This window comes from Thermobia domestica, chromosome 2, assembly GCF_964235325.1.
Source record: "Thermobia domestica chromosome 2, izTheDome1.hap1.1, whole genome shotgun sequence".
NCBI lineage: Eukaryota > Metazoa > Arthropoda > Insecta > Zygentoma > Lepismatidae > Thermobia > Thermobia domestica.
In genome coordinates, this window is record NC_137455.1 from 291158125 (window position 1) to 291176797 (window position 18673).

The window sequence follows — 18673 nt, forward strand, 5'->3', positions numbered from 1 at the left end:
GGACATTTTTATGCGAAATTCAAAATTCAAATCTTAATTTGAATTTTTGAAGTGTAATTTTTTATTTACAGGTTTTTTCAATATAGTACAACTTGTAGAGCAATCTTTAAGCTTTCCAATAGTGTTTGTTTCACGTCTCTAGTGCACATATTAACCATTGTATAACAATTTTTAATAATCACTGTAACTGAAAAAAAAATGCAATTTTTTGACATTTTTGAACGCCCTCTATGGAGACACTTTCACGGGGAGAGGGGCAATATTTGGGATTTTTTCATCTCCCACTGTAATAAAGCTGTACACCTATTTATACAAAAATATGAGATGGTCAAGTCTGATGACTTGTTGATTTGACATGGGATGTCCCAATAACTCAGTGAATCGCTTCCAAGAATCTGCCTGTTGCTATAACTTACCGTTTTTCCTCTATGGAGATCAATATTTGAACCGGAAACTGGTAAATTTCTACCACGTCCGGTTTCAGTAGAAAAGTGGCAGTAAAGGTAATATCTTTACCTGAGGCGCTGAATCAGGTTCAAAAACCGATTGCTCCTATCTGTTATCGTTTTTGTTCTATGGCGATCAAAGTTGATACTAGAGACGGTTAATTTCTACCACTTCTGGTTTAATAGGGGAGATTGCTGGATTTCCTGGATGCTGAATCGATTCCAGGAAAACTGTTTCTCGATATTTCTTACCGTTTGTGTGCTAATAGTCATCGACACACAGGCAGGCGGACAGAGCCGTCCTACAAAATTCCCCATACTTACGCAAAGCATAGTTTGGAAGTCTAAAAAATTGGAATAAACAACAAAATGGCACAAGTTTTCATTAACATGAACAATTCAGAAATCCTGCTAGTTTATGATACAGAATCACTGGTATACAGTTTTATTTATTTATTTATTTATTTATTTTTATTCTAACTCACAAAAAAGGATTTGCGAAACATTCAGACTTATTGAAAAATTGATATTCTTCACGCCCTCTAGCGTTGGGTCTATGGATGATGTCATACGATGTGCACCCGATTTCTTCCGAACGAAAACCGAAATGTTTTGAGGCAAGCTGTCTTCTAGTAATCTTTCTTTATAATATTATAATAACTTTCTTTTGTAATGTTCTAGAGCTGCCAGTGATATTTACAAAATACTTTTGTAATGTTCTAGGGCTGCCAGTGATATTTACAAAATACGCCATTGCTTCTACAGTCGAATTGTGAGAAAGCATGAAATAACACTAGAAGCATTTCCTTTTGGTGTAGCGGGATGAAAATAGTAGAAAGTATGCAACGAAAACGATGTTTTCGTTATAGTTTGGGGTATAATGAATATATTTTATTGGAGGATCTTCAAAATACAATGGGAAGCACTTTGACTGATTACTAATGCGGGGTTGTTTATAGTATGGCTTTATTACCAGTGCTTCCGTAATAGAAGAAAGGCAGGTTATTCGTAAGATACATGTTTTTCTCGATCTCAGCGTAGCGTTATTAAAATGTTTTGACAATATTTGTCGAAAATTTATGTTCAAACTTGCTTGAACTGAAGTATGTTAGAAAGTGAGATTAATATTCTGACAAATATAAGGAAAATTAATTGCTGGTAGATACTGTAGGATAATAATGCTTGAAGAATCAAATACGAATTCTTATTTCGTATCAGAAAATATTTGAACTTAAATGAAATAATTTTATTGTGCTGTGGTGCTTTTGTCGATGGCTTCTAAATATTGCTAAACTTAAATACATCTGGGAAGGTTTCTGCCTATCTGTGGAACAGGGGTGACCAACATCACCGACGGGAGTATGTTTTTTCATTAGAACTGAAGGCTCTGTCCTAAATTTGGACAAAAGAAATTTGGAACACATATGGGGTAATATTACTTTCAATGAAGGGAAACGTAAGTTAAGCAAATATTTATAAAGTTATTACATTTTCCTTCACAAAAATTTTTCGACAACGTAACATTTTTATAAGTTCAAGTATACATAACTGCAGAGATTAACACATTGCGGAGGCCGCTTATCTTTCGTTTACCAGCACATTTCAAAGTCAGGATTCTACTCTCCACAAAGTTTTGGGTTTAGATTCTACAACGAGTATAAAAGTGAAATGCTTTTATCAGGAATATCATTCCAATTTTAATCATGATAGATTAATCATGTGAATCGTACTTTTTTTTGTAAGAAATCGACTTTGTTACAGTTTTGAGAAGTGAGGTTGTTTATTTTTTTCTCTTAGAAAGGTTCCACAGATAAGCAGAAACCTTTCCAGATGTACCCAGTTTAATGACATTTATAAGTAACCGACAAAAGTGTCAGCATTTCGACGTGGAAGATTTAGATTCAATCCCGGTGGAGCTAATGTAGTTCGGAACCCACATTAACCTGTAAGTTCACGTATCATATAGCTTCGGTGATGAACGGGACACTAAACACCAAATCAGCCATATCAAAGATGTCAGCACACACTAAAACTGTTTGATTAAAGTTCAACTACAAGGTTGATAGAAGGTAAAACTGTTCATATTTGAGTAATAAGAGATTTTAACCGAAACCTGTTACTAGAATGCTAATCTGAGGTTTGGTTATTCTTTCAAGGTTGTTAGTCATTAGTTAATATATTTTTATATTTCTGGACAATTTATTATTGGCTCATAATCGAGGTTATTGTGCTTTAAAGCGTTTGAAAAAGTTGTGTGTACTCGTAAGTGAAACATTCCAATTAATAAGAGTATTGATGAGACTTTATGGATTTCTTTTCCTATGATGTGAATACTGTTGTAAGAATGTATTTAAGAAATTCAATGAATGTTGCTTATGTTCCTTTTTCTTTGATTTCTCTGTAGATAAAGATGTAGAATAAAGTTCCTAAGATTATTGGTGGTCGATGAATATATTCAACATGAAGGAAAAAGACGCGTCAAACATCATGGAGCTCAAGAGAAGCGGAGATTCAGATGATCGTCTAGCAAAACGACACAAGCTGGACAATCCTCTTCTGGAGAAACGGACTATTTCGTTGGTTAATCCTCTTCTTCAAAGCTCGTTACTCGATGTGAAAAACACATCGCTGACCAGATCTTCGGTAATTCCTCTCGCTAACCCCTTTCTCAAGAATCCATTTTTAACAGGACAAGACAGTCTCACTTCTAAAAGAGATGTATGGTATTCTGCATGCGAGTACAGTTTTCAATCCCTAAGTATTAAGTCTCCGACTGTGAAAGCTCAAGCTGAAAAAATAGAGGAGCAGAAGCCTGCAGTACTTGGCACAAGAATACTCACAGATAAAGAAGTAACATCTTCAATGCCATCGTATGAAAATCTAAAAACTTCTGAGGATAAGTTACAGTTTCAGGCAGTACCTGTTCGATTTTCGCCATTCTCCCGAGATAAGTACAGCAGGGAGAAAGCGAAGATGATGATAGATTTGAAGGTAAGACTTGTAATTTGAAGTTTTCTCATTAGTAATAACTATGTTAATGATATACCATTTGTTTACAGACTTTTCCTTTCGTTCGGCTTTCCTGAGTTATTACTTAATGAATTGGTAGAATAGGATGCGCCTCAATAATAGCACAAATTAAATATTTAACCACATCATTGGAAAAAGCAATTCTACACGCAGATGTTTCAGCGAGAATTTTCTGCTTTCCGGAAGTAAACAGTTGCTATTAAATATGAAGTGAAATGAAATCTTTCAGTTTAACAAACCATGATTATGCTAGGTTAAGGGCGACAGATGATTAAGGCAAGTGAATGATAATGGAAGAATTGATGGAATGAGAATGTGGGAGGAAACGGGAGTATCCTGAGAAAACCCACGGACACGATGTTGTCCACTCCAAGTTATTATTTTAATCCAGATATTTTTTTTGTGGGAGGTTAAGGAAAGAAGTTTTAGGCTGGGGAAAATTTCAATAACCCTGATTCAGACAGCAATCAGAAAATCATTTTAATCTTTGCTTTTTGTTGCACTTGTTATTATTATTATTATTATTATTATTATTATTATTATTATTATTATTATTATTATTATTATTATTATTATTATTATCGATCGTTTCGGTTCCATACCAGTATTCCTGTTTCAAACAACTTGACATTGTCAATTTCAAATATTATAGTAATACGAATTTCAACATCTATAACCCTTATGTGTTCATATATTCTAGTTGTCTGTCAGATGACGACATAATTTATGAGTTTCTTTTTCTTTTCTTTTCTTTTTTTTTTTTTTTGTTTCTTATTTTATTAAATTTTAGAAATCTTTTGTGCAAATTATTATGGGATTTGAACCTATTTTCTTGTTAATTTGAAGAAATTAGTGTAAAATAATGAATCACTATCTTAACATTCGGTAGATATGTTTAATATTAGTCTCTAATGTAATATATCCTAGAAATGTTCTTCGGTTTTTATTTTTATCAATAAAAATTTCTTTACCACAATTTGTCCATATTACCATATGCTAAATAACTTGCAGAGATAAACATGACTGTGGGTTTTCCGTAACGATATCTTGTTCATATTATTAGCTGATGTTTGTTTGGTATTTTAACCACTTGTCGGTATAAATATATATATATTTCAGTCACATGATACTTACTATTTATATTCATTTATTTATTTAAAGATGCAGTTCATCAATGTTGTTTCCTCGTCATTGGTTGACGCCTCATCTCTCAAGGATCCGAAAGGGGAGTTTGCACGATCCCTACGTACGTTAGCAGGTGCTGTTGCTGAGTATGATCCAGAATTCGTACTAAAGGTAATTCAGAAATAGATATGCTGAGGTTTATAGAGTACAGTGAATAAAAAAAATAATAATTTGATATTCATTTTTCATGTCTTCTAAAATGATCGTATATTAATTTTGTAGTTTTAAAATATGTATGCTTCAGCATCAGAAGCATATTTTTGTTATTTAATTGTCGTTGGATGCCTTTAAAAAAAAAAAATGTTTTCCGAGGTACGGATGTTACAAGATGTTACGAGGGAAAACTGACAACTTTGCACACATGCCTCACATTAAAGCAAGAAGAGAGTTGTTTTGTCGCTTTGAAGAGATAACTCGTAGTTACGGGGCTATGGCTGTAATTTGTGTCGGCTAAAGGCATACCATTTCCAGAACTTGGCGATACAGTTTCCGCGCGTCTATAGCTCTGTAACTTTTTTCATGTTTGATGTAAAGTTCGTCAACTGCCTTCCTACTGCTGTTTTTGAGATAATGTGTTTAGTCGACATAACTTGCACATCTTCATTGCTCTATAACTTCACGTCTCCAATAAAGTGGAAGACATACTTCTGGTTTATTTTGACGTAGGGATGATTCGTGCAAAGTTTGTCGGGGGAAATTTTATCTTTCTTATGTGTATGTAATACAAGAAGGTTAGAATGAAAATATCTCGAATCTGACCTGGATAACAAAATTTCTATCAGAAGGGAAAACAATGTCACACAACACTAAAAATGTAGACTATATCTCGTTTGTTAAATGCTCCATCAAATAGGGAAGAAAAAGGGTAGGAAAAACAGAAAAATTAAAAACAAAGAAAAGTAGCAGTTGAATGGAATACAGAGCTACTTGATAGTGTTTGTGATTAAGGCATTTAATATGAGCCAACGGCATTTAATATAAGCACGGAAATAGTTCAACAGTCTCTAATCAGCAAATAGCGTCTCGAATTCATCTGGTCCTTCTGTAACCAAACGAATTCCTTCCTTGATATGGACATACTCATCAAATCTCCAAAGAGTATGCACTACCTAATTAAGAATTCACGATTGCAACATTTAATATGGACCCCATGGCCAACCAGCACTGAAATAATTTCAACAGCCCTTAAGTAAGAAGTACCCAGTCAGTCACCTAGTCTTTCTCCAACCTTCATTACCTTTCTTGATGTACACCTCAGACTTGAGAACAGGCGTCAAGAGACTGACGTACGTATCAAATCCACGAACAAGATGCAATATTTTTACTTCAAAAGCTCCCACTTTACCCTTATCAAATGCTCTGTACCCTATGCTTTAGTGGACAAATACCGTGTGTGTAGGTGTTCTTGGTGTTCTTCCGTTTTCCTTCATTTCTCATCATCACCATCTCCTTTAGCCTAGCCAGCATAACTGTGGGACTTAAGAGATTTCATTTCATTTTTTCCCTATGCTTTGAGCATTCGAGGAACCTATATGTTTTACCAGATTGTCTCTTAACACCTATCTCAAAATCTTATCAACACTCCTGATGTGCTAAAAAATCAACCATTCTGGAAGCTCCACCGAAAACTAAAGTCTACTACTACTAAAGAGAACTAAATATCTCTCCCCTAAACTTTCTCTTCGAAATTGTCTTAATCAGTAGCATCATCATCATCATCATCATCATGATGGTGATGATGATGATGATGATGATTATGATTATTATTATTATTATTATTATTATTATTATTATTATTATTATTATTATTATTATTATTATTATTATTATTATTATTATTATTATTATTAGTTGTTCTTGTTCTTCTTTCAGTACATATTAATAGTTATTATTCATTACGTCTTTCTCCTGGTGCACTGTTACCAGCCAAATCTGAGTTTTTCTTTCTCCACTGAGTTTTTGTATTTTTTATTTGGCGGCACTGTCACGTGAATAAATGCCGTCATGGCGTTGCTTAGCAGGATGCGCAGCGACTGATATTTTTTCAAACTTTTCGTCCTGTCCTTATCTGATAAAACTTTTTTGCGAAAGGTTATAATTTACTTTCTTTATATTATGTGATAGTGTTTTTTGCTGTTTTATAGTAATTTGTTTTCTTGAAAACGGATTCCTTTATTCCAACTACATTATCTAAGATAGTAAGACTATTCATGGCTTTGGATTAATTGTTTTAACAAAAGAGACACTGACCAAAGCTTAAAACTTTACTTTATTTTAAATTATAATTTGTAACTGTTTCGGATATCTAGCATATCCTTCTTCAGACACTATCGAAATTAATGAAAATGCAGACACATATATATAAATGTTGTTATAACAAAGTTTAAATTCTTTAACCGTCATATATATAGTCATTGTTATAAAAAAAATTTAATTCTTTTAACAGACATATATATAGTCATTGTTGTACTTTTTTTATTTTTATTTATTTATTTATTTATTTATTTATTTTTCTTATTTACTGAGGCCTTCAGCCAATCCTATAAGTCTTCGTGTTCACTTTCCAATTAATCACGTTCCTTCATTTTTGGTTCTTATAAGGGCCTTTTTTTATTATTATTATTCTTTTTCTTTTTCTCTATGCTATTCAAACTTCCTTGCCATAATTCATTAATTGGTAAGCCCCCTGTCCAGTTCATCAGTTTATCTCTTCCTACCTTCTTTATCCAATCCGCTTCTTTCCACTTCCTTATTATCATTCTTTTCTCCATCTCCAATACTTCCGTCTCATCCCAATTAATTCCGTGATTCGTCTCCTTAACATGTTTGTATATGGCATTGGTATCTTTTTTCCTCCTAACATCATCTTCATGTTGTTTTATCCTTTCTTTCATTCTCTTTCCTGTCTCTCCTATATATGACATATCGCAGTCCTCACACCATACCCTGTAGATGACCCCTTCTTCCTCTTCATTAATCTTTTTAGTTCCTTTTCTATTCTTCTTCTTTATTGATCTTAATAAAGTTTCTCCACTCTTTCTATAAGTTCTGACCCCTCCTTTCTTCAATAAATCCTTCAGTTTCTCCGTTTCTTCTCCCATACTTTCTATGCCATGCCATTTTCCACTCTCATCCTCTTCATTCTTCTTTCTCCCTCTCTTCCTCTTCCTGCGTTCTTCTTCCTTCTCTAACTCTTTCTTGCTGTAACCGTTCTTCTCTAACTGTCTGTAGAATTTCTGTATGCTCTCCTTCCTTCCTTCCTCTTCGTCCTCCATCATTTCTATTCTTCTTATCATATTTGTTATGAAATTTCTCTTTGTACTCCTATCCACGTCGCTCCTCTCATGGCAGTACACTCCAGCTGAGCACTCTTTCTGGTACCACCTCGTAACCAGGCCTTCTCCTTGTTTTATTATGGTCATGTGTAAAAAGTTTATTCTTCCATTTTCTTCCACAGGATGTCTACAGGTCATGAAAGTCATGAAAAAGTCATATATTTTGCTTAGTGGTCATGAAAGCCATGAAAAAGTCCTTTATTTACCCAACTGGTCATGAAAATCTGAAATCTCAGAGTATATTTTTATACTTCATACTTTTATACCTCATACTGTATGTACTGAAACAGTTGTATCAGGTCAGTAATTGTGAGAATTTCCCCCACCAGTTAGTGCTGGCTAACTGGTACTTTACTGTCTTCCTAGCTGGTCCCCATTTCATCTTCTAGTCTCTGTAATATAGTAACAACTTTTTACTGTCCAACTTTCTGATCTGCTATTTCTTTACTTCTAAGAAATGTAAATTGTGTATGTTTGGAACTGAAACGTAAAGCTCTCAGTAACTTCAGAACTTGATGGAATTGATGTTCAAATTAACTCATTGAAAAAGGAGTTGCACTTGTGATATTCAATAAGATGTCCATTTTTGTGTTCACTTTTTTTTAAGTTTTGTTGTGATACTAGTATGCAGACTGTGAGAAAAAAATATTTGTAAAAGTACCTTTGAAAAAAGAGAAGAAAGAAGGCATCAGACCCCATCCAGGATGAAGGTTCCATTATGAACAAATTCAGTAGGTCTTATCAGTATGTTTATGTACGCTAATTTCAAATATGACACGATGAAAAAGAATTTTATATTTACGTAATCAGTCTTCTTGTAAACGAAAATTATAAATGTAGAATTCAGAGTACGTAAAATGCAGATAAAAAACCTAGCTGAATGTAACGGGACTGTTCACAAGATTTTTTTAAATCTATAGAACCTGGTAAGCCTTAAACCCATACTTGAACCGCAATTAAAAATTTTGTTTACTGCCTGCTCTTGGATTTTAAAATTAGTTGTCAGCTAATCGACATTATGTACATTAGACAAATAAGAACATAATGTGATCTTCATCTTAACCGATGCACCACTGATGGTAGGGGTTTATTATTACTAATGGTAAATTTTTATCGCCATGGTCATGAAAATTTGAACAAAAAGGTCATGAAAAGTCATGAAAAAGTCATGAATTTACTTTCTGGTATTCAGTAGACACCCTGTTCCAACTCCATTTCCAAGCTTATGCCTTTTTCTTTATCTTCCACACTATCTTTGAAGTTCTCTAATTGTCTCCTAGTCCCTTTCCACAAGCCTAGACAGTCATCCACATACCTACAAAATATGATCAAGTTCTTACACCCTTCTTCTTTCACCTTTTTCTCCCATGTGTTCATAATTATTTCTGTATTTCTGTATTTTCATTAATTTCGATAGTGTCTGAAGAAGGATATGCTAGATATCCGAAACAGTTACAAATTATAATTTAAAATAAAGTAAAGTTTTAAGCTTTGGTCAGTGTCTCTTTTGTTAAAATTATCTAAGATATCTTTTCAACATAGGTAAGATAAGAAAATATTTTGAAAAAAAAATAAAAAAGAAAGGTCAAAGCTTCTGGTCATATTTGCTGGTCAGCCATATTCAGTCAAATAACACAGAATCGGAGGACCTTTGTACGTTTTTCTTTGTGAAAAACCTGTTGTCCTCATCTCTTACACTTTTAGGAGTCAAGATGTTTTGAAAGTTTGAAGTTAATCTATTATACGTGTTTTCACTTGGCTGGGTGTTTCATTTCTGTAATGAGTACCCTTGTATTGTGATTTATATATATATATTTATATATTGATGGAAACGTATTTATCATCATCATAGGTATTCTGCCTTTATTGGCAGGTCACTTGCCGCAGCTGAGAAGCTTCCATGCTCCACGATCCTCCGCTAACCTTTTCGTCTTCGCGTATGATCTTTCTGTTTTAATATCATCCATTAATTGTAGTCTCCTTCGCCCCCTCCCTCTCTTTCCCGCCACCATACCCTCTAGGACGTCCCTCATGATACAATCTCTTCTTAGGCAATGTCCCAACCAGTTTCTCTTCCTCTTCCTAATAATATCTAAAAGTGTTCTTTTCTCACCCACCATTTCTAACACTCTCTCATTCGTTTTCCGCTCGACCCAACTAACTCTTTCCATTCTTCTCCACACCCACATTTCGAAGGCTTCCAGTCGATTTTCGTCACCCTTACGCAATGTCCACGTTTCCGCCCCATACAGCACAACACTCCACACGAAGCATTTTATGAGTCATTTTCTCAACTCTTTGTTCAAGGTCCCACAAAACAAACTTCTTTCTTTTAAAGGCTTCTTTCGCCATTCCTATCCTTGCTTTTATTTCACGTATTTAAGAACACCTTATATGCATCGTCCAATTTGGACGAAATTGACACTACATAATATGCCTATTGAGGGCATTCGAATCTTGGTCTGAAGGTCCAAGTACACAGCAAGCGGAAAGGGCAACCTGATCCTAGTGTTTGTAGAGGATATGCTTCTGATAGTTTGAAGGTTGTTAGATAACACAGCGAGTGTAGTGGTATGTGTGAATCAACTGAATTTGGATCACAGTCTGTATCTACAGTTCCAGAAACAGCGAGTGCTTATTGGACAATTGAGTGGTTTAGAACGTGATCGTATAGTTGATTGCAAGAGGTAGGGGGATGTTGCACAGCACTGCCATTCGCATAGGTCATGTCATGTTAGCGGTCTTTTGGTGGAGTACACGATACGAGAGAGAGGGTTCCCATAGCAAACGTGTCCCCGCAACGTACCGGGGTTACTGGGACAGAAGGGTTGTTCGGGCCGCCCCTAAGTGAGAAACCCCTAAGTGGGTATCACTAGTTCAATCAGAGCTGCCGGTTGTCCATGTGAGGCCACGCACACTAAAAATCGGTTGTAGGAGGCAAGTCTATGTTTGTGCTCTTCTCTCTTACGTAGCTCTGACACGTTCTTATCGCTTGAACGTCTTCGGTGATGTCCTGAAACTGTGATCGCAAGCCAAATAGAGAGTGATGATACTCGGTAATGAGAGTCATTTCTACCACGAATACAGTAACGGCCGTAGACATGTAAGTGAGCAGGTAAATTCAGGTTTTCGCAGCCATCATACGGAAACCACAGCTGACATTTTGGTGTTCGAGAAGCAGGATAAGTTAACAATACGCTGTTCTCTGGCATTCATTTAGGGGAATATGACTATTACATTGTACAATCGTCATTCCCGTTCTCTGACTTTGTCTGCACATTTTGAAGAATCTCATCTAGCAAGATATCGCGCGTTCTCATACCGATAGGATGCTCTATTTGTATATAAGTAGTCAGACCTGCTTGATGTGCTAAGCCGTATCGAGCAGTATGGGTCAAGCTGGGACAAGCACCTGAATGCCAGCTGGGCTCTGTCAAGATCATCTTTAAGCTATGCCAAGACATACAGCAAGCGTGAGTGTCATGCTCGAAACAGATATACTGCATCAGTACGATCGTCTACGTGCTCGAACTACTGCTTGTGTGTATAAATAGAACATCAGGTTGATTACATGTTTGTAAGTTAAATGCTATGTGTTTTGAACACCCTGTGTACCGCGTTTGCGTTGTATACAAGCGCCATGGTATTAAAACTTTTAAAGTAAGAATTAATCATTATATTTGTTTCTTATCCTGTTACTTCGATAATGATTTTTTTAAGTGTTACTTTCGTCAAAATTATATCTATGGTGCTACGGAAACTATATGTAATATCAACTTTTGGTCGAGATAATGTCTGAAAAACATTGCAGTAATTCCTTTCTTTTTGCAGGTTGCGTACTACTCTAGAAATAATCTTAATATGAGAACTGTAACGAATTATCTCTTAGCCTTTGCGGCTTATAATAAACAATGCAGATATTTCCTGAAGAAATATTTTCAAGGATCTGTAAGACTGCCTTCTGACTGGATTGATGTTGCAGATTTTTACCAGGTAATTTCAAACTTTTGGAGTTCAATTTAATATAATAAAAGAGACTATGAGACATCGGAGACGATGAAAATAACCTAAAGATAAGTTAATCGGCTCTGTGAGGTAAGTGAAAGGAAGTTGCTTTTTTTTCTTCTTTTACTTTTTTTTTAAAGATATGATGGTCACTGTATTGTAGTTTGACCGTATTGAATAGCGTAGAATTGAATGAAGAGAGAGAGGGAGAAATTTTAGAAGATTGAAACAAAAGTATTTGGTAGGTTATGCAAAGAGTGAAAAAATACACGACTGGACCGAGATTCGGACCTGGAATCTTCGCCGTATCGTTCCGATGCGTTAACCATTATGCTACTCAGTCCGCTCTCTGAATAGCCATACATTTCCTTACTCTTGAGGTTGGTGTTGAAGTTGATTCACTCAAGACCACATAGTTTGTACCACAACTCCTGTTGTGCTTAGAGAATCCAGTATCTACATTCAGAACACCTCTGACAGTTGTATTATATATTATAGTGATAAATGGAGGAAACATCCGATTTTTAACACACCAGTTCCTCTATAGATGCGATTTCAGTGATGCACGACAGGACCGGCACTCGAACCCAGAATCTTTGGTGTACCATGCCGATGCGCTAACCACGAAGCTACCCAGTCTTGGAAGTCTGTATTCCGTTACTCATAGACGGAATGTACTGAGTAGCATAGTAGTTAACGCATCGGCACGGTACACTGAAGTGAATTATTTTCATTCTTTGTGCATAATCGAATTCGCACCTATAGAGAATTTGGTGTGATAAAAATCGGTTGTTTCCTCCATTTTTCGATATAATATTTTGTAGGAGTTAATTACCAGAGGGAAAATACTTGCTGTAAATGCTTAGGTTCAATTGTATATTAGTTTTGTATGTACCACCACCACCACCACCACCACCTTCTCCTCTGCAATTCCCAGTGGGAACACTCGGTCGAAAAAGTGTAAAAAGCTTTTTCAGGCCAGTCATCCTGAATGAGATTTTCCTCATTCACACCAGGCAAATGTCAGGGTGGTACCTAACATATAGGTCCCAGGCCGCTTTCTTCCTTTCCTCCTTCCCTTTCCCCGGATAGTGTGCTCGGCTAGGGACGTCATCCCTCATACGTTAAGGCCAACATGGCCATAGATGCCGAAAGCCCAGAAATATAAATCCTCAATCCTCCTCTTCCTTCTTCTTCTTCTTCTTCTTCTTCTCGTCCTCGTCCTCCTCTTCCTCTTGGAGAAGTGATTACCGTGTAAGCGCATATAATATTTATTTAAGTGGAAAAAACTAGAATTTAAATAAGAAAGGGAGTTAGTAGTACAGTGAAACCCTCCAGGTTATCAACTCATTAACTTCTAACAGAAAGTATATATAATATGAACTCTGTAAAATCGTTAGTTGTGTTGAAAATTCCGACGAATAAATGAGACTTTAACCTCCTTTGAACACAGAATACGAACATCATGAGCTCACATCGGGAATTGACATCAGGTATGCACCAAAGGTGGGAAACGCTAACTATTTACGTACAATGAAATCGAAAATTTTAATAGGCTGCCCAAGTAACTTCACTGCTGAGAGTTTACAAATATAGAAAATATGATCACTGTGTTTATTTAATTTTTAATGAACAAACAAACAAAAGGGGAAAAAAGTATTGAAATAGAATCAAGAAGTAGATTGCAGGTAAACTTTAAACGGAAGTGTTTATTAAAATTACGATAACGAATATCCCGAATTATTTTGCTCCAAATTAACTTATTTTTCCAGAAACCAAGGCTGTTCATGAATATTTTATATTAAATTATCTAAGGGACAAAATATGGTCGATTACAAATTTGAATTAAATAGGAATCTTGAAAGCGTATTATAGAGCACTTGATTCTGAAGCATAAACTCATGGATTCGAATCCTACTTCTATGCATGGGGTTCTTGGTTTGATCCCAGCTCGCGCCAAGTGAACTTTGTGGTGAACAAACACTGTGTGCGTGGGTTTTTCTCGGGGTTTTCCCGTTTCCTTTCACTTTCTTCATTCCACCATTTCCTTCGTTTCTCATAATCACCGTCTCCTTTAGCCCAGCCGGCATAATCGTGGGACGTAAAACTTCCATTTAATTTCATTTTTGTTCGAATCCTACTTCCAGTGGCAAAAAAATAGCATCTCGTTGGTTTCCCCAATATTTCTCCCATGACTTTATTATTCATCATATTTCATGATTTATTCATCATCATTTATTTTAACCTACTAGCTGTAATCAGTAACATTTATTGTCATATTTAATTTCGACCTAGTAGCCTGACTCGAAGGTAATCCGGGAAAACATTGGTTTAAAAAGCAAAAAAGTAAAAGAGGAAATAAGACATTTACATGCCATGCTTCTTACATAAGAAATTAAGTGAAATTAGGTTGTCATAGGAGATGCTGGACATGTTGTTCCTGAGCTTCCAAACAGAACTGAACACGACGTTGCAGTTTTTGAAGTTGGGTACCATAACCTGTAGTATCACAGTCTAGATCTCATGCAGAATGTTCTCCCTCAACTCATCCAGTGTGTGTGGTTTGTTGTGTAGACACTCCCTTTTAGATGACCCCATAGGAAAAAGCTAAGCTAGGTGGTACAAATCTGGTGATCTTGGGAGGCCATTGTTTTCGTGATAATCTGACCGGAAAAAGTGGTTTGACTTCAGCTGTGCTCAAGCAAGAAGCAAGTTTGTGCAACAGTCTTTTTCCGTGTTGCCGCCTATACTTTCTTGTGGACGAATTAAAATTCTTCAAAAATATACACGAAAGTTTTGGAATATTAACATAGCAAGCAAATGAATATTACCGGGACTACCTTCGAGTGGGATACCTGTTATAAATTAAATGCTAATACAAGTGATCAGTTCGCAGTGATAAGTGGACAGTGAAACTATTTTGTTATTCACACTTTGTTTAAAAATTAACATTTTTTTCTTCTTTTTTTCCTCTTAGCATTTTGGAGACAGTTCGATTCGATATGGTTCGTTGCCATCTGCGTTAAGAAAGGTAATGGTAAAAAAATTTAGTGAGTTTGATGCCCATCAGCTGGCCAAATACAACAAACGAAAGAAGAAGAAAAAGGGAGCAAAACCTGAGTCTGTAAGTAAAGTAGTAACAAATTTAGTTTCTAACTTGATATGAAAAATGGATGAAATAATATTTTTTCTCACACCATATTCTCTGTAAATGGATTTCAATGAAAATCATAGTAAAGAATATGCGACTGAACCGTGAGTAGGAAAAAGTGTTCTGTATTTGGATTGATTAAGGTTTGACATCCGTCTTTAGCACCGAGGCTATATAAAACGAGACACATTGTGGAAAGTGGAATCCACAAAATACTTCCACTATTTCCGTGCGTGCCATTATTCGGAGCTGGAAGGAATTAGTGTTGGTGCAGTGTAAACCAATTAAAAATATGGTACGGAGTATTCTTTCAATAATCTAACGCAAGCAGTTCGGGAACAAAGTCCAGTGAGTCTTGAATACAAAACAGAATGAATATACTGCGGAAATGCGCGTCAGAATATTATATGTCTCGATTCTCTCCAAAAAAACATTGTGTCACATTGTCATGTCTCCAACCTAGTCAATGTTAACCGAATAGTCTAGGAATGCCTTAACAATCGATTTTCACCAACGATCGAAAGGTCGAAGTGACGTCCATTTCTACGACCTCGTCGATGATAACTAACTTATGTGTGAAGGAATGCCTCAAGAATCGACTTTCACCAACGATCGAAAAGCACAGTAGTGAGACATTATTTTGGCTCGACTTAGAGGCTTCACACTATGGATCTATGGTTGTGCAAGGTATGAAAAAAACAAAGTAAAATTTGTTGAGAAAGCGATAAATCTTCCAAATTGCAAATAGCTTCGTCCGATTGAATATTTTTGGGCTTCATTGATAACAGCGCAAAAATGTTCGTTTGTGACGTCTGAGCAATAGTTTCGTACAGACTGGAATAAAGTGGCCAAAACTTTTGATACTTTACACTTCTCTTGAATTGTATTCGCTTTTAAGACCACTAAGTACTATTGTTTTAAAATTGTATACCGTACTATAGAATTACAATCTAAGGTAAATTACACGTTCAGTTGTTACCACAGAATATCAACTTAGGCCAATATCAACCGACAGAGCATGTCGTCGGCGGCAATTCAAAACCTGCTATGTGCATTTTGCAGGAGAAGCGAAAAACAGTATCCTGGTTAGATTTTTCGCTTTATAAAAGTGATGTTATAAGTAATATTTGATGCTGCACGTAACTGGTACCTTCTCAAGTTACTTGAAAAGGTATCAAGTTACGTGCAGCATCAAATATTACTTATAACATCACTTTTATAAAGCCAAAAAGCTAACCAGGATACTGTTTTTCGCTTCTCCTGCAAAATGCACATAGCAGGTTTTGAATTGCCGCCGACGATGTGCCCAATTTCCAACACACTTTCCGCACAACTACAAATAACCAATTTCCATACCAACACCTATATACAGAATGATGTGATATGTAGACGTCAACAGATATCAGAGTTAAAAAGTATTCTTTAATGTATGTATTTTAACACACTGATTTGTATAAAAGAGAGGAAATATTGTTACCTGTGTAGTACATCTTAGGGTATCATTTTTCCACAGTATTTTGCAAACCTCACTGTTTTCTTATTGAAGTTGTAATATCCGCGTTTCTTCTTGAACTACATTTTAATTCATATTTTCCTCTGATGGTGGGAAAAAGGATAACTTCTCCACCTGAGGTCGAAATTTAGTAGCTTTGTGAGCCTTTTTTCCTTTTCGTACAATTGATACGAGTAACTGCTTAGAAAATAACTTTTGGTTAGCATATATTGTCCTCCATCTTCTCATTTTGAAACAATAGTGTTTCCATGTCCAATAACTCTGAACTCGATGGATGTTTTGTGAAGTTTCCTAACAGAAGTCTGGAAATTTTGGTGGAGTAACAGTGCATAAAATATTTTATTCTTTGCTGTAATCTATGTTGTAGTCCTATTGCTTGTCTAAGTGCCTTTATCTAGATTTACTTTGGAATCTTTGGTCTTGATGATGAAATATTTGTATGCTTTCCTTTACATAAGCGAAGAAGTTTTGTGCAAAATGTTCGTTTGCTTTATGGAGTGCTTAGATTCTTAAGGTGTTTAGATGGTCCTGAAATTGCTTGATGATTGTGCTTAACCCGTTTAAATGGAGTGTTAAGGAAAGAGATGAAGACTGAATCGATTCCGAGAAAACACTTTTGGGTGTCTTTCAACATTTCTGCTCTGATATCTGTTGACAACCAGATAGGCGTTCCATAAGATTTTTAATACTTACGCATAGCTTAGTTTGGAAGTTTAGTCATCTCACAGTTTCTAATTTGCAACCCATATACCACTTTTTAACCCTTTCTATGAAATCTAACTAGTTAAAGGTCGTAGCTAATAACTGAAAATTAGATTGCACCTTCTCTATAAAAGAAAATGAGTATTGTCTTTTTAATTTTCGATATGCTGCTTGTTTACAGGAAACGGAAGAGTCTTCGGTCCATCAAGATATGGTTTTATCAGACGAAGAGAATAATTCTGAACAAGGAGAAATAGACATTAGTGGAAAGACTGATGATGAATCTAATGCTTCTGAGTTGTGTCCATTTGGTGAGATAGATGTGAACGATGATGATGATGATTTAGACTGGACACCAGAAGAGGAATTAAAGAAAAGAAGTTTTAATTTGAAGTTACTTGTCAGAATGCTTCATATATCCAGCCCAGTCGATCATGTTCTATGCCTTTTAGGAAAAAAGTAAGTTGAACGTTAGTTTGCAGTACTTCAGGTGTCTAAAAGCTTTCCTTTTTTATTAAATACACTTTCAGGCAAACATAACAATCTTAAGTAAAATTATAATATTGAATGTCTATCTTATTAAAAGCAGTTAATTTTTTTCTCTGATACAAGAAATTTGGAATAGTAACACCGAAATTCCTACTACTAAAATTTAGCTGTAATTATAGAAGTAAAAGTTTATATTTTTGCAGCTGAATATAGCGAAGCATTGGAGTATAACAGATAATAACTAATAATATGAATAGCTTATTATTGTCTGCTGACAGTTAAAAAGAGTATGTAAAAGTCAAAAGAGCCTGTTAAATGGAATGCATAAGATGTAAATTTACTAAAGGATTATCTTGAAAGAGAGGTAAATCAGTGTGCAGTGTTTAAAAAGTTTTAACTACACTGAGGTGCGAAATTCAGCTTTATGAGCTTTAGAATTTCGATAGTGTTTAGCTGAATCAGAACATGCTACTGTCAAAAATCAACTAGTTTTTCTCTACCACGCAGCTCACGAAGAGTAGTTGAAGTTCTGTTAACCGAATGGGCGTAAATAAGTCATAGCGTTCTTACTTTGCAGTTGTGAGACCCTGAGTTTGAATCTGATGGCCACTATCTTGATTAAGGTTTTTACAGATTTTCTTCAGTTCTTCAGAGAATGCCGGAATCCAGCATTAGATTTAGGCCTTGACCTAGTTCGTTCCATTTCTTTTCCCGTTATCGATATTGTTGTTAGTAGCATTGTTAAATTTTAAAGCTTCTAGTATAAATTTGCCTTGCAGGCTGTGTCTGAAACTTCTTTAATAAATAAGTAAATGGT

At 35.4% G+C, this 18673-nt stretch overlaps 1 protein-coding gene across 3 annotated transcripts in view; it reads left to right on the forward strand.

The window, feature by feature from the left end:
- The window catches only part of LOC145678572 (telomerase protein component 1-like), a 556234-nt gene that overhangs the window by 36784 nt on the left and 500777 nt on the right, over window positions 1-18673 (forward strand). For all 3 annotated transcript variants that reach the window (XM_081748879.1, XM_081748878.1, XM_081748880.1), the window contains exons 2-6: window positions 2851-3437; window positions 4638-4772; window positions 11828-11989; window positions 14979-15125; window positions 17549-17826. In XM_081748879.1, coding sequence (XP_081605005.1) covers window positions 2892-3437; window positions 4638-4772; window positions 11828-11989; window positions 14979-15125; window positions 17549-17826 — 1268 coding nt within the window. In that variant the 5' untranslated portion in view covers window positions 2851-2891. The remainder of the gene's footprint in view (window positions 1-2850; window positions 3438-4637; window positions 4773-11827; window positions 11990-14978; window positions 15126-17548; window positions 17827-18673) is intronic.